Source organism: Aythya marila (genome assembly GCF_965140915.1).
Source record: "Aythya marila genome assembly, chromosome: 16".
Lineage (NCBI taxonomy): Eukaryota > Metazoa > Chordata > Aves > Anseriformes > Anatidae > Aythya > Aythya marila.
In genome coordinates, this window is record NC_139057.1 from 1,287,202 (window position 1) to 1,310,303 (window position 23,102).

The window sequence follows — 23,102 nt, forward strand, 5'->3', positions numbered from 1 at the left end:
CCCCCCTCCTCCTTCCTGCCCGGCCCTCGGCCGCCATCTTGGCACCGCGCGGTTGCCGGGGAAACCGGAGCCGGGCTCGGTGCAGCCCCCCCCCCCCTCCGTCCCCTTTTTTTTTCCCTCTCTATAATAAATGTTTCAATCTTCAAAATAGGACTGTGAATATATCTCACATCCCCGTTCCTGTGCCCTCAAGGGTTTCGGGTGTCCCCAGGGTCAGCAGCACAGTGCAGGGGTTTGGGCAATTCCACGTTAAAAAGGGCAGTTTTGGGCAATTCAGGGGGCTTTCTAACGGGAACAGAAACTGCTTCTTCTTTTTATTATTATTTAGCTTATAAAACTCATCTGTCCAGGCACAGGTTTCGCTTCAGAGCGGCCTCATTTCTCACTCAGCAGCCCCAGGGGAGCAGAAGTGCCAAGGACAGGCAGGAGGTGAATAAAAACCCAGGATTTTCTGCAAGTGCGTGAAAATGGGACACGAGGAGACACTCGAAACCTGCTTCATCCCATTATCTGTTACTTTAATTGCTTCTCTTCCTTGCCTGCATTCTTTTAAATAACAAAATACCCAATTGTGTGTGCCTTTTTCCCCTTCTTTAAGCTGCAGCGTTATTATTTCACATTAAAGGTGTAAGGTGCAGCTCCTGCCCGTGGTCTGTGACTTTCCTTGAGCACCACCAGGGCAGAAAATAAACGAGGGTGGAAGAAAATAAACGAGGAGGAGAAGGGGCAGACTGCAGCCCCTGGGTCCAACCTGCCCTGGTCCGGAGCAAGGGAGGGCTCAGCTCAGGTTCTGGTGTTCAAACTCTGGGGAAAAACACAACAGCCCCCCCAAAAATAAATAAATTCTGCTCCAAGCTCTCCCTGCCCTTTGGATCAGCTGCTGGCAGAACACGCGGAGGAATAAAGACCAGGAGGGAAAAGCGTGATCGCTCAGATTTAATAGCATAAAAAACAAATGAGATTTATTTTTTTTTTGGTGTATAGAAATATCTCCCCATATAACAGGCACCACAGAGGCCAGCAGCCACCCCGTGCTGCAGGAGTCTGGAGCCCACTGCCCGCACGTGCTGCAGGGTGGGAGCCCCCACTCAGACCCTGCCTCTGGCCCGATTAATGTGTGCCTTCGAACATAATTAATGCTTGCTGCAGGGTGTTAAAACCCCAGGAAGCAGGGTGTTGCCTTGTGGTTCGAAGGCTCTTGCTTGTTTGTAAACCTGCGGGCAGCGAGGCTGAAAAGCGACGTGGTGGCGGAGGGCAGCACATCCCAGCGCCCGGCCGTGGACTCGGGCACTCGCAAGAAACATCCTTCATGCTCCAAAAACAAAACAAAACAAAACAAAAAGTAAAAAAAAGTAAAAGGGCAAAAAAAAAGGAAGCACTTTGTGTTTCTGAGAAATTACTCTGAAGCTGGGCTGTTGCAATGATCCTGCAGATGCCCTGATGTGTCTCTAAAGCACGATCTCCCCCCGCCCGTGGCGAAGCTGTGCCGCGAGGCTTCAAATTAATTCAGCACCCAACCGGGGAGTAATTTGCTCAGATCCTGCCAGTGTGCACCGGACCGGAGAGCTGCAAGGTCAGCCAGCGGTCAGACGCAGCCCTAGCCCTAAAAATCCCAGGTCTCTCCCGCTGCCTCGGCGCGGTGCTGAGCGGAGCCGTGGTGCTGGTGGCTGGAGGGCTGATTCTGCTCTCCCCCTGCTGCCAGGAGGGACGTGGGGGTGCCGAGAAGCACTGGGGGAGATGTGGCCGTGGGCTGCGATTTAAAAGCCACTCAGCTGCTCCTGACTGAGCTGCTCCCCCAATATCACCGCTCCTGCACGAGCTTTATGCTCCTGGCTGGAACTTCACCCACGCTCAAAGAAATTGTAAACCTTTTTTCCTATAAAAAGGCAGCCTAAGCACAGAGAGACGCACTATCCAGGTGGTATTTTCCCTAAAAAAATCGAGTTTCTGTCAATAACAACCCCCGTGGTCTTTGTGCATCCCACATGTTTAGGTGCCACCTCCTCACTGCAGCGCGTTTGAGCATCGCGGTGAGGCTGGCGGGGCCCCTTCTCCCCTGCACAGCACGGATCTTGCTCAGATCTGTTGGGACCTGCAGGAATTTGAGGCCGAGGACCCCTGCCAGCCTGGCCTTTGGGACATGGAAATGGGAAACAAGAGGAAACGAGGGCTGTCCCTGACCCCAGCACATCCTGAAAGCACAGCAAACCCCTGCCCATCCCGCTGAACTCACCCGGGTCAGCCCTGGTGGTGCTCTGAGCTGCCGCACCGCGCCTGACGCCTGTTAAAAGGAACACAAGTGCTCGTGAAACCTGGAAGCAGCCCCCAAAATAACCCTAAAACCCTTGGGAAAGGCATCCCAAGAGAGCCGGGCACACGCAGTCCTTCCCCTGCGCCCAATTTCTGCAGGGCTGGGACCAACACAGGCACCCAGCGCCGCGGCTCCTTCGGGGAGCTCGAATTTACCCCATCGCCTCCAGCTCCATCCTCATCTGCTTCCTCCGCTCCTCGTTGATGGGATGGAGGCAGAAGAGGGTGATGGCAATGAGCAGCAGGGTGATCGGGACCGGGGCCATGAGAAGCTTCAGGGCCAGGGTGACGGAGGGGTTGTACGTGCAGTCCCCGGTGCGGTAACCTGCAAAACTAAAGAACATTTCTCCTTCCCCACCAGCCCCCTGCACAAAGGCAAGCGGGCACCTCCATCTCTCTCCTCTAGAGGCTGTATTGGGGGAATTCCCTCTCCTTTCTGCTCCTTTCCTATGTTGGAAAGGCAAATTTGGGTGCCCCTGCAATTCATTCCAGCATCTCCACTCGGATGCTCCAGAAAATTGTGCTGGGCTGCCAAAGCTGGGGGGAGGGAGGTAGTGCTCGGTGGGGGCTTACTGTAAACCCAGCGTCGATATCCCCACGGCAAGGCCGCCTGCAAACTTGTTGAAGAAGACGTAGAAGGAGTAGAAGAGAGCCTCCAGGTTGAGGCAGCTGGGGTTCCTCAGCATGAAGTCATCCACTGCGTCGGGCAGCATGGACCTGGGCGCAGACAGCCCCGTGGGCATGGTGAAACCCATGTTGGTGCTGCCTGAGCTCGGCCACCGCTGCTCCCAGAGCTTTGCAGGCAGCAGAAAGAGAAATCCCTTGCAGAAGCCCGGAGGTGCCCTCGCTCACCAGGGCAGGAGGTAGAGCACGGCCATGCTGCAGCCTGCCACCACCATCAGGAGGATGAAGGCCGGGAAGTTGTGGCTCACCTGGGTGATGGCCACCAGGGCCGGGATGATCAGCTGGGGAAGCGAGAGGAAGAGGAGAAACAAAAGCACTTGGGCACTTTCTGCTGCTCATGGCTCTGCCGAACCTCGAGCCACGCTGCCCCTGCCCCACACATTTTGTGATGGGTCCTGGGCAGGCTCCTCGATCCACAGCCACAACCAGGGGCAAACTCACCGCCAGGCCAACCGTCACTGCCGTTTTCTTCCCAAATCTCCCCAAAAACCACTGCCAGAAGGGGATAGAGAGGGAAGCTGTGACCTGAGGGGGAACCAAAGGAGCTCAGCGATGTCCCCCAGGATTGCTGGTCTCTGCCCTGGGGACATCCTTGCGGGTTGGCAGCGGTGCCGAGGGCTGTGGGGTGACGCTGGTGCCCACTCACCAGCATGACGAGCACCAAATGCTGGAATTTCCCGGCCAGCCCCGCGGCGTGGATACAGAAGAAAGCAAAAATCCCCTGCATGACCTGGGAAGGTGACACAGGGGCATTCGTAGGGTCCCGAATTCGCTGCCGTGATAGCGTGCGGGGTCACCTCCCCCCCCCCCCCCCGAGCTCTCCTCCTGCCGAAGCAGCTCTCGCACCTGGAAAGCCAGGGAGGCGAAGAGGAAGCCACAGAGCAGCTGGGTGTAGGGTTTGTGTCCTGCGATCATCCTCAGGCAGCGGGTGAAGGGCAGCCCAGCCTTCCCCAGCGGGCTGAGGGGTCCTGGGGAGAGACAGCGGGGTCGCAGGGGCGGCGATGGGAGGCACAGGGGGACGGTGCCGCCGTGTCCGGGTGCAGCTCAGCTGGGCGAGGAGCTGGAGTTTGACATCTCGGTGCGGAGATGACCACAGAGGTGCCAGCTGCGTGGAGCATTTTGCTTCTCCGCAGGCTGCTCCCCCTTTTTAGGAACCCACAAAACCTCTGCAAATCCCCCCCCCTTCGCCACCCGGCTGCACCCGCACGGACTTACCCGGCTGCTCCCTGACCCCGAAAACCAGAACCAGACAGGAGAGGCAGTAGATGGAGCCCAGCACCAGGGAGGCAGACACGTAGGCTCTGCGCTGGAAAGCGAGAGGCAGCGCGGTGGCACCGCGGCTACCGCGGGCGACCCCTGCCCCGCGTCGGGACCCGTCCTTACCGTGCCCTCCAGCCAGCCCGCGAGGCTGGGGGTGCTGCTGTTGGGCTGGGTCCCGTTCCCCAGCGAGCAGCCGTGCGTCAGGCGGCCGTGGGATGCGCCCACCATCTGCCCCTGGATCCCCGAGCCAAGCAGCGTGCTGAACACCTCCAGCCCCATCCCTGCCGGGCGGCCGGGAGAGGAACCTCAGCCCCACAGCCCCCCCGGCTGCTGGGACGCGGCCCTCAGGACCACGGAGCAGCTTTGGGGATGGAATTGGAGGCACCAGCATCCACAGCTGTCCCAGGAGGAGAAGAGACCTGCTGTTTCTACCTGCTCTCATTCTTTTTTTTTTCCCCCTTTCGCTCCAGCAGTGACTGCTGGAATGCATTTAGGATTCCTAATCATGCATCTGGGTCCTGTGCCCTGCAGAAGACCACGCTGGTCTCATGGCATCCTGCTTCACCCCACCTGCTTTGTGGCTTGTTCAAAGCTGAGGAACTCCTTCCCCTCTGCTCCGGGGAGGGTCTCTGGGTTACAGGGACACGGGCACTTACTGTAGGCGGTGGCCGAGTCTCGGTCCCTCTGGGTTCCTCCCAGGAACATCGTCAGGGACGAGTAGGGCACGTGGTAGCACTGGGAAGAGCACCGAGCACTCAGCTCCGGCTGCTGCTCCCCTGCTCCACCGCCACAACCCGCCCGGGCCCCCCTCCCCTGCTCTCGGGTGGCTTTTTGCCCTCTTTTTCTTTTTTTTTTTTTTTGCTTTTCCAACAGAGCAGCGATGGAGAGGTTTGTATCACCGTAGACAGGCTGCCCAGCACTAAAATTCACCGCTCCAGCTCCCCATCCCCTGCTCCCCATCTCCCAGACCCAGCTCCAGCTCCCTCGCAGCAGGGGCTGTGGCCGGGACACCCCGGCAGCAGAGGATGATGCCCCGGGAAGGAACCGTGTCCCTTACAGTCATGCAAATCTGGAAGAAGTTGTAGGTGAAGAGGTACCACAGGAATTTCAGGGAGGCGGGGGTGCCGTCCGCGAGGGTGGACCACAGCAGGCAGTAGCAGAGCACCCCGAATGGCGTGGAGCACGCAATCCTGGGGAGGAAGCAGAGCTGGTCAGATGTGCCTCCGGATAAGCGGGCAGACTTCCCATTGCACAAGCTGCAGCCTCGTCCCCAGCTTCCAAACCGCAGCCCGGCTGTGAGATGGGGATCTGCGAGGGGCAGCTCCGCTCGAGGGCACCTCCAGCACTCGGGCTGGGAGGAGAAAGGGGGTGAGAACAAAAAGATTGCCAAAAAAAGTCATTCCCGAGTTGTTCACAGCTTCTTATTCTGCTGAAACACCCGAAGTCCTCGCTCGCCCTGCGGCAGAAAGCTGGGGGCTTTCTGTGGGCAATATCTGCTCATGGAGAGCGCCTGGTGGAGAGCTCCTGGCACAGCCCCAGTGCCAAAACCTGCGTGTGCCCCCGCAGGGCTCCAGGACACCAACCACCACGGCCTGAAACACGGGAGGCCTCGGGGAATCAGCAAGCACCCAGGTGTGCAGCACACTCCTCCTGTCACTGCAGCGACACGCGGACCCACTGCAAGGTTTGTTACCTTCAGGACCTGAGGATGTTTGGCTGTCATAGTTCTCCTAAGCCACAACCACGTCAAAGTCTCAGAGCAGCATCCCAGCTGCCTCCTTGGAAGGTTTTTGAGCCCAAAACCCCACCCCTGAGGCGCCGCACGGACGCTCACCATGGGATCAGCTTGCCGTATTTTCTCCTGGGGCTCTTGCTGACCAGGAAGCCAACAGCAGGGTCAGTAACTGCGTCCCAGGCTCTTCCGAGGAAAAGGATCAGAGAGGCGTGGAAGGGCTCCAGCTGGAGGGGAACCAGAAAGCACGGCTCGAAAGAGAAAAAAAAAAAAGTCCTGGTGGAAGCTGCGAGCAGCCAGCACGACGCAGCTGGCTCCAGCCAGCATCCCCTGGAGACCGCTTCAGGCACCGAAATGGCCTGGGGACACCTCCCGTGTGCCCACCGACGGTGTTTGCATCGAGAAATTGGGATTTGGAGTGAACAACTCATTCTGGAGAGCATTTCCAGGGGCTTTGGACACCTTTGGACACCTCTTGAACTCCACCCCTGCGCCAGCCTGCCGGGTTTACGCCGAGCCCCTTGGCAGAGAACCGCACCGCGCGCGGCGCTCACCTGCACCACATCCAGCAGGAAAATCTGGAGGAAAAACCCCAAGGCGTTGCCCGTCATCTGGTAGGGGATGCCCCCGATGGCGTAGCAGAGCTTCCTGCACAGCGGCAGTCCTGGCTTCTCCTGCAAGGGAGACGTGGGGAAGAAGCCCACCCGAGCACCACCAGTCCCTGGTGCCCCTTACCGCTGCTCCCCCCAACCCGCCGGGCCCCCCGAGGCCAGCTGAGACCCTGCACCACGTCCTAGCCCTCAGATCACCCATCCTAGCCATCCTTTCCCCTCCTGTTGAGCCACAGTTTCGTGGTTTGAATTCTTTAACACGAAGCACAAAAGGTACCACGCTGCCAGCAGCTGTGGCAGAGGCCATCCACGCGGAGATCCAGGATCTGGGGATCCCCATGGGTCATCCGGGGAAGCACAGGGAAGGTTTCAGTGCGTGGCAAAAGGGCAGATGGCAAAGCCTCTGTTTTATTTGGCCGTGGTGAGCGTCAGTAAATACCACACCAAGCCTCAAATACCTGGCAAGCTCCCAGCAGCAGCCTCCAGCCCCGACGTGGAGCCACTGCCTGGTGCCGTGCGCTCTGCGCCGTGGGGAGCACGCGGTGGGACACGGGGTGACGCCACGGGGAGCACGCAGAGGGACGCGGGGTGACCCCGTGGGGAGCGGGTGGCCAGCCCGGGCTCAGCTTTCTGCTTGGATCTCGTGAGCAAATTGCCACCGTTATGCCCAGGGGTGCAGCGCAGGCGCCCGTGCCGACCTCCAGCCCCACCGCAGGCTGTCTTGGGGGGAGCACACTCATTGGGACCTCAGGTCCCAGGCTGAAAACAACACTTTTTGGGCTTTCCCAAGGCATCGAGCAGCTCCAGTGTTGTTGGGGAGGTGCTGGCCTTGTCCAGCCGTGGCTATAAAAGGCCACGGGCTCCTGCAGCAGGAGCTGAGCAGAAGAGCAGAGCATGACAAGGGACGAGAGCTTGGCTCGGAGGCAGCTGGACGGAGCAGCAGACCGTGGGGTCACGCCAGCGCCAGGGTCAGAGGGGAATGGAGCCAGGGATCGCTTCGTTCCCACGTGCCCTCAGACCCTGCGGGGTGAGAGGGCAGCTGCAGCTCCCCAGCCCACGCAGGCTCGCTGCGATGCTGACCGCTGTCCCCACGGGGTGACGGAGCTCTGTGCAGCACTACCCAGGGGCAGACCCCAAAAACACTGCCCGGACACCAGGAGCAGCGTTCCAGCAGGCCCCGAGCGCCTTCCCTTTGTGCAACAATTAGCAGCAGCTCCTCTGCAGCCCGTGCCATGGAAAAACCACCGGCAACGCTGTGCCTGCCGGGGTACCGGCCCCTTCCTGCGCCCGCTGGCCCCCGTGGGCCCCGCTCCCTGCCCATATCACCAGGCTCCAGCCTCACCCCGCGGGGACGGCTGCAGCACGAGGCTTGCAGCACCGCCGAGCAGCACTTGCTCCTACACCACACCATTTCCGCAGCAGCTCAGCGTCTGAAACCACGGAGGCATTTCTCTCCGTTATTTCTCTCCGTTATTTCTCTCCGTTCCGCGGCAGCTTTTGTTGCCTTGACACTCTCCGCAGCTCGCAGGGCGCCCCGCACGCCTCTGCCCCTTTCTCCTGAGAGGCAGCAGCGGCAGCGGCAGCAGCAGGCAGAGCCTTGCTCTAACAACATCTTCCCCAGCTTGAGTCATAAAAACGCTCCGAAACACCCCCGCAGCCTGTGCCTGCTCGAGCCGTGCGGCGCTGCGGGGGTGCCTGCGCTCGCGAGGCTTGGTGCGCACGTGTGAGACGCGCTCCTGTGCGTGAGGCCGCAGCACCCCGAAGGCCACAGCACCCCAAAAGCTCCTACCTCGCCCTGGGACGCTCTCCCCTGTGGGACTGCTCCCTCCTGGCCCTCAGCATCTCCGTGAGCGCCGCGAAACATGACCGTGTCCTTCGCCCGCGCGTGGCCGCGGCGGCGCAGAGGCTTCCTCGCGCAGGGAGAGGAAGAAGGCGGCGAGGAGCGCACCGCAGGCACCGAGCAGAGCGAGATGGAGGTTTGGCAAGGGAAGATGCAACATCTGAGAGGCCCCCGGGGCGGAGGGGGGGCTGATGGAGGAGAAGCGAGAGGCACCGAGGGAGGAGCGTGGCCGGAGCCTGCCCACGCGGCGGCGGCGGGATGGGAGCTCCAGGATTTTGGCAGCCATATGGAGAAACGTGGTGCTCTTCGACTGTCAGACTGGGTCTGGCACCTTCTCCCTGTCCCAGGGCTGCTGCCACACCAGGATCTCAGGGTATGGAGGAGGAGGCGCTTGCCCAAGCTCCAAGCCATCCCCGGAGCAGCTCCAGCCACAGCAGCAGCGAGCACCGGCGCACAAAGCCCAGCACAAGCAAGGAAAGCACGGAGAGCACAGCAGGACCAGGGAGGTTCTCGCCCCAGGTTGCTCCCAAAAAGCTCCTCTCCCCTGGGGGCTCCAGCAAGAGCAGGAGCCCAGCTCTGGCTTCTTATCTGGGGCTGCACAACCCTCAGCCCCTCTCTTTGCCCTCTCCTTAACGGGTGCGAGACGTTGGCGCTGCCCTAGCCCAGAGCAGAGCAGGAGGCGTGGGATGTGAGATCAGTAATTACCAGCCTCTTTCAGCCTGCGCTCCTCAGAGATCTCCCACGGCAAGGCAGACCCCACACGGCATAATTTGAGCCCAGCGAGGAGAAATTTGCTTTTCTTCGGCACCTTTCACAGCCCAGCGGTGGAGCCCAGCAGTCTCGGTGCCACAGCCAAAAAATTACCCCTGCATTAGGAGCGGCAGGAGCCCGGGGGCTGCGTGGGAGAGCTCACGGCACGCAGCCTGGCAGGAGAAGGCAGAAATCAGCTCGAGGAGGCGGGCAGGAGGAGGGGGGGGGTCCTTGTGCTCGGCCACCCGCTCGCAGCAGTCAGCTCTTTACAAATGCTGCTCCAAATCGGTCGCAGGATCCTCGCCCTGCTCCTGCCCAGGGCACCAAGAGCCAGTCCCAAGGGGAATGCGAGCACCCCTTCTGCAAGGCTGATCAACACGCTGGTAAAAAATAAATTAATTAATTAAAAAGCATCATCTCCAGCTCAGCCTTGCCTTGTCCAGCGGGGGTTAATCTAAAAACAAAAAAACAACCCAAATTTTGCAGGCTGAGTCAGAACTTGGTTAATAAGCCGCAGCACAACTGAGTCAGCGGCATCTCTTTTCACTGCTATTTTTCTGACATCTCAGATAACAAATATCGCTGGCGCTGGACCACAGCCAGTGCCGTGGGAGCCAAATCGCTGTCTCCCACCAGCATATCTGAGCACGCATCTCCATAAGAAAGCAAAATGCATCCCTACCCACCCGAGAGGAAAGGGGAAACTCAGAAGGAAACATAAAAGCCTGGATTTTATTATTTTATTCTTTTTTTCTAGGCCATTTTGTACCCGCTCAGTACGCAAACCTACATAGGGGCAGAGACAAGGCACCTTTTGCAGTTGTACTCGGCACTTAAAATCCGGCTCCTTGGCACTCATTTACTCCCCAGGTGCAAATAGCTGCATTTTCTGCGTATGCACCAGAAATCCAGCAGGCGACCAAGCCACCTCCCAGAGTAGCTGCCTCTATTGCTCCCTGGCTGTGTCAGAGCACAATTCTCGTCGACGCAGGCAGGGAAGCTTTATTTCTTTATTTTTGCTCTGCTCAGATCCTCCCAGAGCCCTTTTTCCTGTTGCTCGGTGCCTTGTGCAAGACGCCGTTACCCATCTCGTCTAGACAGCACGTCCTGGTCGCTGGTGCAGCGCGGGGAGCTCTCATCCTGCCTCTGCGTGACAGCGTGGCTCAGCTTTGTGCCAGAGAGACAGATTTCGGAGCACGCTCCCCCGGGGAGTTCAGTTGTACCCAAAGGCTTCCGTTGGGGGCACTTTTTGATCAAAAAAAAAAGTGCAGCACCCACCTCCCCGGCTGCTAACGGGCTGCTGCAGGCGGTAAGCTCCCCAACAACGCCGTGCACCAAAGCCCCAAAGCTGACCCAGCGAGCTCACCACGCACACCACGGGTCCTGGAGCGAAAGGACGATGCTTTTTCCATCTCCACCTCGACTTTTTGCTGTCAGTTGCTTAGGAATAGGCTTTGAACAAGGAGGGAGGGAAGGCAGCAGTGCTGCAGCTGCACAAAAACCCTGAGCCTTGTGCCGAGGGAAGCCAGAGCTCTGCTGCTAAAGGAACGGGGTCATGCTGGAAGTTACTCACTGCACGGGCAAGGTCCCTTCCCCAGAACCCAGTTCCCTGCTGCAGAAGCACGAGATCTTATCTCCGAGCCTGGGGGCCCAGGAACGCGTGATTCAGACAACCCCAAGCCCTGCCGGTTCCACAGCTTTTCGCAGGGTGCCGTGACCTGGAGAGGGGCTGCTCAGGCAAGGCAGCCCCACTGGAAATAAATAAATAAATAAATAAATAAATAAATAAATAAATAAATAAATAAATAAATGGATAAATAAATAAATAAATAAATAAATAAATAAATAAATAAATAAAAAAGGCTGAAGCCAGTCCCATCTGGAACCTATTCAGGAGCTCCCTGCACTGCGAGGCAGGCTCGGCGCAGACAAGGCAGCGCGGCGAGTAAGGTAAGCGTTTAGGAATGCAGTAAATAAGTCAGGAAAAAAAAAAGGCTAAATCAGTAAATCGAGAGGTGCTTGACACGGGAGCTGCTCAGCTGCCGAAGACGCGGGCCTGTGGCATGATTTGCAATACACCGCTCTGCGCAGAAGTGCGTAATTGGGAAACGTGGGATTCGTGTGGCAAACCTTCCACCGGTAGGTTCTGAGGATGGGTCTCCCCTCCTGGCTCTGTGGGCTCCTGCTGCCAGCCCCACCACCCCAAGGCAGCTCCCTGGCTTGGGGCAGCTTGTGTTTGCTTCCTCCTGTGGCCGGTGCAGTGGCAAGAACCCCGTGGGCACAGAAGCCCCCAGGGGGGCACCCCATAACGAGACGCTCCCAGAGCCGTTTTGCCCTGCGGAGCAGCGCGCACCTGAGTTACCGGAGCAAGAACAGGAGCTGCAGCCCAACCCTCAGCTAAAGCCGACTAACCTCAGGCTTTTCTCCTTCCTGAAGCGAACTGAAACTGCCCCAAAAAGCCCCAAAACCGGCAGGAATGGCCTCGCCTCATTAACAAGAGCGCCCTGTTCCGCACCATTCGGCAAGCGCGTGCAGCAGCTCGCCCCCCCTGAGAGCTCACACCTTCATTGCCGCTGTGCCTGCAGGATGGGCAGCAAAATGTGTGGCTCTGAGAAGCCTGGATTGAGGCTTAAAGCACGAGAGGAGCTGAAGGGCTGTCCCCATCCCCTGGGGACACAGCTGGGGTGGCACGGGCACGGCTGGCAGTGCCTGCTTGGGTGACACCGGGTGCTTATGGTACGAGCAGCGGTGGGAGCGCATGGCCTGGTAAGAAAAATAACCTCGCTGCCTAATTAGAGCTGTCACTTAAAATTACCAGCCTCCATCCATCAATGTTCTGGTTCAGGAACAGAAATGAGACCGTTCAGAGGCTGCGAGGGGGCAGCGCTGTCCTCTCCCCACAGCACTGGTCTGCCTGGAGCAGCGAACTGGAACAGCAGCTCCTGCCCAAGGACCTAACGGAGCCATCGCAGCCTCCCCCTGCGGTGGAAGCTTTGGAGAAAGCCACACGTGTCTTGTTTTGTGTGACAACGACACCAATCCCCCAAGCCACTTTTCCATTCTAAGGACAGAGGCAGAAGAAACGTCACCACAAGGTCATTTTTTCTGGACAACAGAGGACGCGCAGAGCAGTGCTGCTTGCAGAAGAAAATGCTCCTGACCAAATGGCCAAAAACATCCTGGGAGCAGGCTGAGATCCTTTCAATCACTCCACCAAACAAACACATCGGGGAGCTGAAGACCCACCCGGGAATAGGGCATCGCATCAAGGTCACCTCCTTCCTCCTGGAATCATTTAGCGTTGTCCAGCAACGGGGAGCAAAGATTAAAATTAGGCTATAACAACCAGAACCAGCAGCAAAAATAGGCCAGAACGTACAGCCATCCTCTTCTAGCTGCAGGTGCACCCACTGGGATTTCTCGCTCCCTGTCTCGTTGCTGCTGCCTTTTGCCTGCCAGCCGAGCCAGCTGGTTTGTGCCGTGATGGTCACGTTTTTACCCAAACGAGCAGCTGAAGGCGCAGCTGTACCTAGAAGCGGGTGCAGCTACACCAAGATCTTTGGCCAGAGGTGCTGGGACAGAAGCTCCGAGGCAGGAAACACGGACCAGGAAACGTCCGACAGCGACAGCAGCGCTGCAGAGAGCAGGCAGCGTTCCCAGGAAATTGTGCAAAGCAGGCTTCGGAGAGGAAACGCTATCAGAAAACACAGGAACTAAATCTTAGCAACACCGACGTGAAAAGGAAGAGGAGGAAACAATGAGCTGGGTATGGAGGAAAAAAAAAAAACAACAAGGAAATCCTACAGCTGCCAGGCTGAGGAAGGGAAAACTGCACTGCAAAAACCAAAGGGACAGGGACAGGCACCGGCCGCAGTCAGGACAGCTCAATTATAAAACCGAGCTGCCTCTTAGGCAGAAATTGAAATTTTTTGCTTTAGAAATTGAGGTCTGCCTTAGCGTGTGTGCGAAAGACCAGGAAGACGGGCAAAACTCCCTCGCGGAGGGAATACTTAGAGGAAAAAAAATCCCAAAGTGGAAAAGTTGTTGGTGCAAAGGACAAAGAATCACTTCTTCACAGGCGCAAACGTCGGTTTTAGAAGAGCCAGATCGCAGCCAACGACTGTTAAAATAAAGAAAAAAAAAATATGAAGGAGATTTAACTAAAGAGAAGGTAAAATCATCTCATTGTCAGTAATGATGAAGTACGGGAGTGAGAGAAGGGAGCAGTCACCTTCCTGCAGTAGGTGCAGGTGACAACTGACCCTGCTCACGTCCTTCTTCACAAAACCAGGGCGTCCTGCTCCACCACCCCCTTTTTTTTCCCCTTTTTGCATCTCTTCCCCATTGAGAAGCCCAGTTTTTTCCTTTAGAGCTTATTTCGTACAGAAACACGTTCCTAGGATCCTGTTTAACACAGCAGGGCCCATGCACGATGCTTCCTGCTGTTTCCACGGGCTCTCAGCCCTCTCTGGCAGCAGATATCCCTATCGTGGTTGCTGATACCACGCCGGCATCCTTCAGATAGCCCCGCGGCCGGACAAAGCCGGCCCTGCTCACCAGCAGATAAGGGCAGCTCACTACTCACCAAAACAAAACCCCAAAACCAGAGGAAGGTCACCCAGGAGCTTAACCCTAACCCTAACCCCACAAGCAGCGGGGTGCTCACAGCCGGAGCCGTGCTGGGGAACTGCGGCTTCTCTGCAGCACTGCCACCCTCCGGCTCCCGGGGAGAAATTCCCTTTTTTTTTTTAGGCAGAGAAGCAGCTGACAGCCCGCAGTCCATCTGAATTTACCGCTTTAGCCCACTGGCAGAAGAGAAGCCAGAGGAAACCTGGCCGTGAAGCTCCCCAGCGTGGAGCAGAAGCCGTGCGACGAAATCCTCGGTGGGACCTGAGCTGCTGCCCGGCTGCCAACCCCATTTCAGTTGGGGTCAGGACCCAAGACCCCAAAGGCCAGCTTGCCATCACCCCAGCGCTCCCATGGCACCAGCTAACAGAGGCAGAAACATGGATCGAGCAATTCGTACTCGCTTCCCTCCTGGCTCGGTGTCCAGGACTCGAAGGCGTTGACCCATGTCCCCAAAACAGCCCTCGTGGGGATCGGGACAACTCTGACGACGAGCAATTAAAGATGAGCGCCTTGCCACGAGGCAATTACGACTATATTTAGCTGGGAGGGAAACACCCTGAATTCCCTTGTGCTGGTTCACAGAGATGGCTGAGTGGTGATAACACGGAGCGCCAAGTGATGCAGGTGGGCAAACCCCGAGTTCACCCCTCGGAAAAGAGCTTTAGCAGCGCTGCCCAGACTTTTTCTCTCATTTAGCTGAAGATATCTCAGCACTGGGAAGCCCAAGCAGTAAGAGCAGACGTCAGCATACACATCATCCAGAACGGGAGAACAGATGGCAGCCGTTATTAGAAAGGGTCAAACGACGTTTTCCTATTTTGCGGGCTTTAATGATCATTTTCACAATTTACAGATATGCTGTTACGCACGTTATATACCCACTCGGTAACGAAAATTGTAAGTTAATTCAACTCTCAGCTGAGAAACTGCTATTGAAATGCCCTTGCTAAGGTCTGGTACTCCTGCAGCTTTGCATTAACGCATCCAGCCAAGCGGGTTCCTCGTGCTCAACCTGCCCAACCCGCTGGCCCTCCCCAGGCTGCACGCACCCACAGCTCGTCCTCTGCCCCGCCAAGACGAGGACCTGGAAGTTCAGAGCATGAGGGGTTGGAGCTGCAGAGCTCCAGGGTGACTAAGGCAGGAGGACTGCACGCTGTAACACTGGGCATGGCTGCAAGCCAGCCCTTTTCATACGATACCGTGGTGTCAGCGCAGCTCCCAGTCGGCTGACGTCGGGATACCTGTGACGTTTGGATACCTACGGTTCAGCTCGGCTCCAAAGCCTGGGGCTAGGACAGTAAGCACGCTTTGGATCAGTGCAAAGTGCCGTGGCACGACGCTAGATGGCAACTCGCACGTGTGATGCTATCTATGCCAGAGCTACCAGCCCCTCGTCTAACAGCAATGAATTGACCCGCAGGATTCTGGTCAAAGAAAAGGAAAAAAATGGAGACCTGAGCCCAAAACACAACCAGTGGACAGACTAAAGGTGGAAAAATCCAGGTGTTTGGCTGTGTGGTCCTCAGCAGATGAAAGGAAATAAACCAAAGGGTACTACAGCCTTGAGCTTTTCACCTGAAAAGTTTCCAACACAATGATAATTCATCGTAAGATAAAATTTGCTTTCCAATAAGACCATTTGCCTTGTACTTTCAGTCACTTCAAGCTGATTCAGCTTTGTGCCTTCTCTGAAATAATTAAAAAAAAAATCAGCAGCAAGTTGGATTTCTCAAAGAAATGCAATACAGCAAATTAAAGCTGCAGTTGGTCTGGACTGCTGGAGGAAGTGCAGGCAGAGCAGGTGGGTGCTGCTGTGAACACCCTAAGAGTTCTGCTGAGGACAGGAAAGTCAGGACTTTCTCTTCAGAAAAGGCCAGGAATAGTGCTAGCTTTTGCACCTGCACACGGGCAGAGCTTTTTCCATGTTGAGCAGTAACTGTTTCACAAACATTTCCCCCACAGTGCTTTTTTACAGCAGCGTAACCATCATCCTGACAATAAGATCACCCATTCTTGTGCAGTTTATATTTAATGTGCAAAAATAAAGGGAGTACTTTGCAGCAGGCCCTGGAGGAGAGTAACAGATTGTGATGAGCAGCTGATTGGCATGGAAGGAAACTGCTCTGAGAGCTCCCTTGCCCCCAGTACCTTCCTCCCCTCTAAAGAGCACAGAAATGCAACACAAAGGTAACTCAACTCTCCTGGGAGAACGTGTGGCACAACAGGCTGCAGCTCCTTTCAAAACGGGTTCGTTTCGTTTATTTATTTTAAAGTCCACTGATCATCACCAAAAAAAAAAAAAAAAAACAGAACAAAACAAATGGGAAACGCAACTAAAGAGAAAAGAGTCCAACCAAGACCTAAGAACCCAGAGCTATGAGGAGATGTGAGCCTGTGTTTGCACGGCGCAGGTGCACGCACAGGACGAGACGACGCATGCGCACTGCGAGCAGGCGTGTGGCGAGAGGTGGGTTCCTTTATGTTAACCGCTGAACGATGACAGCGTTGAGCAGGTTGGCTTCCTTCAGGGTTTGGTTCTCATCAGTCAGCTCTTTATTTGGGAAGGTGGTCATCAGGACGAAGCTGGTCGCAGCCATCGCTGGCCGGGCATCGACTATGAAGAGCCGGATGTCACGGATCCTGTGCAGAGGGATCAAACACACAAGGGCAATCCTGTTATTGAGCATCCCGGAGAAATGCACAACAAAAGCCTAAATTCATCCTTTCCAGAGTCTGCAACCCTGCACTCATGGCTCTTGCTTTCCAGGTAACAATAGAGACCACAGCCACACAATTCTGTGATTTAAGGTACTTCTCTACAGGCTCCTGTTTAATGAAATAAGCTGCTTTAGAGGTTAAAGATTCTCAGCAGGATGTTCTTTTATGCTGCCCATCTTCTGTGGTTTTGAAACTGAAGGGTTCGAGGCCCTCAAGACGAACAGATTAATGAATTGCTTGATGCTAAGCTGCTATAAGCAGCTGTGCCCATCACTCACAGCATAACCTAGATGATTTCAGCTCCCAAGAGCAGTCACAACAGTGACACTGGATCTATTTCCTGCACCTGATCCCAGGGGAAGGTTTTTGTAACTTTCTGAAGTGTACTTGATTCTCTTATGGAGATAAGAAGAACAAGCATGGACAAACAGCCACGTTCTCCAAGATCAGGTAGGTGAGAAGGACTTTAAGACAGAAGTCTAACAAATCAGTAGGGTATGTCAGCCACCTTGACAAGCAAACCAAGCTGTTTAAGAGCACACCTTGGTGTGACAATCAATACAGGGGAAAGCCCAGCAGAAGTATGAACTGACAGAATAACAAAACCAATTCCTAATTATCTGATAGATTCTAAAGCCCTCTGAATAGTTTTAGCTTTTCTTATAGCTGACATTAACAAAAGTTCTGCTGTTCATACTGAAGCTCCCAGACACAGCATCGTTGCCTACAATCCATCACTATTTGGAAAGCAAACCCTATCCTTCCAACAGTCAGCATCTGCCTTAAAACCCCACAATAATTTTATTCCTATTCACCTATACAGAAGGATCCCCAGAGCTCCCTTTAGCAGGCTAGTCAGGATTCTAACATCTGCTCCATCTGTGCACAGTTCGCAGTGTCATTCAGGCCTTCCCAGTTAGTAACCTGTGTTTCCTGTTGCCTTTGTACCTGTGATTATGATTAAATTTCTGGACCAGTCGCCCACCATCAGCGAGCCGGATTTGGATGTTGGTGACGGGCTCCGACTCATCAATAGTGATGGCAGAACTGGCTTTGGCTTCATTCTCTGCCTGCTGGGCTGGCGAGCTGGTGCCCAACACCTGAGGTGCAGTGCTGAGAACAGGAAGACACAAAGAGAGCTGTTAAAAACCAAACCACTCACCTGGCTGCAGGGTGCCACGAATCAGGCAGTGAGCTTATCACCTGCCGGGCCCAACTACTAGGGCTCTTAAGCAAGAGATGCCAGTGTAGGTTGGAAATGAGAATTCAGGATTCAGTGAGCACTTGGCTGTAACTTCGCCCCTACCATCATCTGTTACAGCACCACAGCTTGGTTCTGCACAGCCACACAGAACAGCAGCATCATAACGAGCATGCCCTGCTTCTACACGACACGCCGTAGTGGTTCCAGACTGGAGAACTGCCTCCTGCCACTAAAAGAGCCCACAGCACACATGGCCAAGCCCCATTTTTTGTTAGAGGAATACCTCACATACCACAGGCACCGAGTACCTTCTCTTCAGGAAGACAAGTCAGTAGGCTCATCCCACAAAAAATCTGAAGTGACTTTCTCACATCACACACACACAGATCAAAACAGTGCTGCTGTTTTCTCACCTGCCCAGTTTTTGTCCTTCTCCAGTAAAAGCTTTGAAGACACTTTTAGGTTTCACGTACTCCTCATCACGGTGATCCTCCATATCCAGGTTCACCTGTCCGCCTCGTGCTAACCTGCGCAGCTCTGCTGGGACTTCCCTGCAATGACAGTGTCCAATAAAATTGTCCTGAAAAAGCAAGTCAGGAACAGCACCTGCCACAGAACCCAATACAACCATAGATGTCTGAATTTCAGGAATTACTGTGTGCTCCTGCTACCTAACAAAGCAGGTGCACACCTCCCCACTGACAGACACAAGCTAAAGGTTACTTTTCCCTGACCCTTACCAGAAGTGACATGACACATCAGAAATTCTCAGCCCAAACGTGAAAGTGTTTGTTCACTTCAAAACCTCAAGGCCCCATACAAACCAGCGCCACTTCCCAATTCATTTGAAGTAGATCTTCAAGTCTGTCCTCTCTTCGTTTACACATTAAGAACCTAGCCCTTGTAAGAAAGCTCAGGACAAATGCACCATTGATTCAACAATGTGGATTTCATGAACACCTGTGTTTCAAAATACAGCCCTTCTTTCACTGCCCTCTTGCTACGTACCCTCTGCGGATGTCATCAAGAAACTGGGCATTGGATGGATCCTGGTAGCTCCTCAGTTCTCCGCTGTCCAGGCTGAATCCACTCTTCCAGAGCTTCAGTACAACATGCACCTGCAGCAGTCCCCAAACAACAATCAGCCTCACTAAACATCATACTAAGAATAACTGGACGCAAAGAGAAAAGCTGCTGACTGGCAGGGAATTTCAAGCTGCAGAAAACATTCCAGCAAGGTTCGTCTTGATCAGTACATTCAGCAGTGAGGAAAAAATCTGAAGCGTTGGCTATGGATTGGTCATGCATCAGCTCCTAGAAGGTGACAACACAGACCCTTTTGCTGATGAATATGGCTGAAAAGTCCAAGGTATGTCAGACAACAAGCCCAAACCAAGCTCTCACCAAGGATATTTGCTCACAACCCAAGCACAGGAGGATCGTGTACTGATGTTGTCAGCTCTGCATCTCTTCAATGAATAAAGCAGCTTTACTGCGCAGTGCTCTTTGCACAGCACTTTTCACAATCCATATAATCACAGTACAGAGGCTGAGAAAAGATCCCCATGCTTCTAAGGAACACGCAAATTCTTCATCAGAAGTTCACCAGAAAACTGCTTACCCAAGTCTCAAGTATGGGCTATTTTTTCCCCCCCAGTCAGAAATCCCACAAGAAGTGGGGTTTACCATCCTCCTGAATTGCAGTCAACCTTTATATTCTCTGGCTCACAAGCTTTGTAGCTATAGCAGAGAAATGACATCTACAGTGACATCTACAAAACAGACCAGAGAGCTACTCACATCCTGAACAGAGCTCTGCCTCCTCTCCCCTGCCACATAGGCAGACTCTTCCTCTGGAGTAGCCCCAAGGCGATATCCTCCCCCTGCAAAAGGCTGTAAGAGAGACAGGCAAAGAGGTTACAGGGTGACACAGAGCCAGCACAGCTTGCTTCTCCTTCCCCAACACCATTCTGAAGAACAGGGAGGCCCTCAGGGTAGCAGCAACATCTGCCACTCTGCAGGCACAGTGACCAGCATGGAACAGTCAGTAAATATGGCTCAAAGTGACTTTTCTTGCCACTACGACACATGAATTAGAGCTGCACTAACAGCCAAACCCACACTTCACTTTCTTTTAAAATAGTTTCAGGACTCCACAGTACCCAACAGCTGTCACAGTGGGAGCCACACACAGATGACTACAACATAAAACAACTGAAAGAGGGGAAAAAAAAGAAACTCAGCACTCCTCACTTTAGGCTTGCTACTCTCGCCGCTGCTTTTGGCTGTCCGATCAACGGCCACAGCACCGTGCTCCTTCGCTCCTTTGAAGAGATCTTCCACCAGCTCGTTGGGACTCTTCTTCCTTGGAGGACCAACGATCTGCTGTCCACTTCTCTCTGAGCCACCAGCATAAAACCTAGACAGAAAGCACACCGCTGCTGGGTAAGACTGGACCACAGCTTCTCCAGGATTCAGCAGTTTTATACCAGGAATTAGTTGTGCACTTTTGTGCAGCTTAATGAAACAGTTTGAATCCACAAATATTAGTTATGACCAGTGTATCTGCCACTTAGAGTAACTGATATAAATAAAAAAAAAAGTCTCTGTGCCTCAGGAAATTGTAAAGTTACCCACTGATCAGCAGTCATGAAATGATAACGACTCTCTCAGACCTAGAAAGAGATACAGTCTAGCACTGGAAGAGCTTTATCAGTCTAGTCCCAGCCAGGCTACTAACTTCACACGAGACTTTTAGCAGGTCTCTGACCTCTCAGATGGAAGAAGGCAGGCAATGACTCCAGGAAACGGCCTTACTCACTGAGGAAATAACTGGTACTTGGAGGGAAGGTATTAACACTGTGCTGAAAGTTCAGAGCACATGGGACAGGACTGAGCAGAAAGCAATAAACACACACTCAATGAAGTGCAATTAAACACTTCTGGAAGATTGGGTTGATTAGATTCCAGCTGGTTTCCAACACATACAGAGCTCACAGCTGAGTGCAGAAGACCAGGTGGCCTACCTATACTGAGCCACTTCTAGCTACATCAGTTCCATTCAATTTACCTTGCCCGTTAACCTTAAGTGTTTGCAACTACTTGCAGCTGACACAGGGGAAGATTTCTCTGCTAGTGGGCCACGTCCCCACTGAAAAAAGGGACCTACATTTTTCCTTTCCACCTCCACATTCCATTACATTCTCCTTAAGCAGCGCTTAAAGCCACACAGACAAGCAAAATGAAAAACAGTCCCTGCGTTATTCCCACATTTCTGTTCTCCAGGGACACAAGTGATGATGATTTGGGTTTTTTCCCCAAGGGCTCTCACACCCTACCTCAGACTTTCTCTCAACAGCACAAACGAGAGATGAAAAAAGGTGTTTATACAGCAACATGGAGCATGTGCTCGCACACAGAATTTACAATGACCAAAGTTTGGGTCAGACCTGAGATTTTTCTGCACAGGAATGACACATCTGCTTAAATCTGCTTTTGAAAAATAATCTGTACGCATGCAGCAAGCCATAAAAAAAAAAAAAAGGCAGGGTTTTAATTCTTTGACTGAAAACTTACCGCTGTCCCTCTTCCTCTTCGTCATCATCCTCCTGTGCATGAACAAGGTCTCTAAACGACGTTACTCGATGGTCACTGCAAAAGTCAATCAAAGCACGTCAGCCCCATGACACAGCTCAACCACGTGCGCAGAAGCTGCTGAGCACGGCATGTTAGGTTTGACTCTGCTCTACTTTTAGGGTCTGAATGAGATCACAGGTCAGCGCTGGTGTAACCAAGCGGTGAACAAAGTTCTTGGGCATCTGTAGCAATCACCGCAACCAAAAACAACAGCGAGAGCACCCGAGGAGGCTCGGAAGGTGGCTGCAGGCCCAGCAGATGAGGTAACTCCTCAGTCATCTTCCCTGTCACGTAATGGATTCGGTTGCCTCTTTCAGAGGGCAGTCATTTCCAAACCTGTACAGACACAGGTTGCTCTGCCAGGCCCCAGTAAAGGCCAGCCTCCAGCAACGCTCCTGTGGTCTGAGGCAAAATAATGGTTCTTCAGCAGTATGGAATTTACTCAAAGTCTGAAATACGAGCGCTTTGTCCTCACCATACAGCCAGTAACCCCTTCTCTTTAAAAGTAGCATTCCCCTGAGAGATTGAGAAATTCAGTCTGAGAACTCCTAGCACAGGAATTTGGTAGGGACAAACTATTTAACTTATTTTTGTAAAACTCTTAACCTGGTGCAACACAAAATCTGAAAATATTTTTCCTGTGGATATACAACCTGCTTAAATACAAGCGTTACCAACTGCCTGATTATCTTCTAACCTCAAAACACATTTTTTTCCTGAGCAATGAAGCGAATTACTCTAACTGGCCTATAGATCAGCTGTGGAGTAACACCCGTGCTCGCGATGTAGAAAAGTGGATATTTTCACAACTTCTGGAGTCATATAGGGTGAATTAAATCTAAAAGCACTGCGGAGTTTCAGAATAAATATCTAGCGCCCGTGCTTTAGACGGAGCACAGGTTTTGATGGGATTAATCGCTGTGAGGTTTTAAAAAGCCTTGGTGAACACCTCAGCCGGAGCTCCCCCCTCACCTGGCCCCGGTGCCTCTGGACACGGCGCTGGGTGCCGGCTGGGGAAGGGTCAGGATGTCCTCATCGCCCCCGTCCTCATAGAAACTGGCAAGCGCAATCTGCAAAAAAACACACGGGGAATCATCCAGGAGGGCAGCAACCATCCCAGGGCACCCCAAACACACGGCAATAATAACACATCCCTTGAGGGACGCCGTCGCTGAAGCCGTTTTATGGGATTTGGAAGCCCAGGCAATGCTTGGGCTCTGTTAACACAAGGGCAGCCACCACCACGGCTCATCCCTGCCCCCAAAACAGCGGCCTGGCAGCACCCAAAGGCGGCCTGGCAGCACCCATGGGTGCTGAGGGGGCTCCTTGGGGGGCGAGGAGGGGAAGGGGAGGGGGAGAGGTCGGGCACCCCCAAGGGGGTCGCGGAGCCCTCCCTTCAGCGGAGACCCTTCAGCCAAGCCCCGAGGTGACGGGGCCGGGGGCTACCTGCAGATCCCAGCCGGCCGACTCGAGGAAGAAGCGGGCCCGCTCCTCCTCGGCGCCCGTCACGGCCACGAACTCCCTCAGCGCCTCCTCCCTGGCCGCCATCTTACGGCGCTGCCGGGACCCGCCCCGGTACGGCTCGGCTCGGCTCGGCTCGGCTTGGCCCGGCACGGCCCGGCACGGCTGGTAAAGAGCTCCGGATGGGAAACGGGGCCCAGAGCCCCGCACCGGTAACAGCTCCCCCCGGCGGACCGGCGGAGTGCCGAGAGGAGCCGTGCCGAGCCG

The 23,102-nt window shown here is 54.4% G+C and overlaps 2 protein-coding genes across 5 annotated transcripts; both read right to left on the minus strand.

Annotated features, from left to right (window-relative positions):
• Positions 1–957: 957 nt before the first annotated feature.
• LOC309884535 (sodium-dependent lysophosphatidylcholine symporter 1-like) lies at positions 958–8,546 on the minus strand. 4 transcript variants are annotated; one of them, XM_082773616.1, is made up of 15 exons: positions 8,387–8,546; positions 6,541–6,660; positions 6,089–6,213; positions 5,312–5,444; positions 4,911–4,989; positions 4,378–4,535; positions 4,210–4,300; positions 3,841–3,962; positions 3,641–3,724; positions 3,436–3,486; positions 3,163–3,275; positions 2,884–3,027; positions 2,467–2,643; positions 2,234–2,281; positions 958–1,312 (listed from the first exon to the last, which is right to left on the minus strand). In XM_082773616.1, the coding sequence occupies exons 1-14, from the start codon at positions 8,459–8,461 to the stop codon at positions 2,239–2,241; spliced, it is 1,515 nt and encodes a 504-aa protein (XP_082629742.1). In that variant the 5' UTR covers positions 8,462–8,546; the 3' UTR covers positions 958–1,312; positions 2,234–2,238. The 4 variants fall into 4 exon arrangements, with proteins under 4 accessions (XP_082629742.1, XP_082629740.1, XP_082629741.1 ...); XM_082773614.1 differs by having other exon boundaries at positions 3,436–3,519; XM_082773615.1 differs by having other exon boundaries at positions 958–1,566; positions 3,436–3,519.
• A 7,503-nt stretch (positions 8,547–16,049) lies between these two features.
• NSFL1C (NSFL1 cofactor) lies at positions 16,050–22,988 on the minus strand. Its single transcript, XM_082773007.1, has 9 exons — positions 22,821–22,988; positions 22,347–22,444; positions 21,315–21,389; positions 19,992–20,157; positions 19,539–19,631; positions 18,747–18,856; positions 18,152–18,289; positions 17,483–17,647; positions 16,050–16,456 (listed from the first exon to the last, which is right to left on the minus strand). The coding sequence occupies exons 1-9, from the start codon at positions 22,920–22,922 to the stop codon at positions 16,294–16,296; spliced, it is 1,110 nt and encodes a 369-aa protein (XP_082629133.1). The 5' UTR covers positions 22,923–22,988; the 3' UTR covers positions 16,050–16,293.
• Between the last annotated feature and the right edge of the window lie 114 nt (positions 22,989–23,102).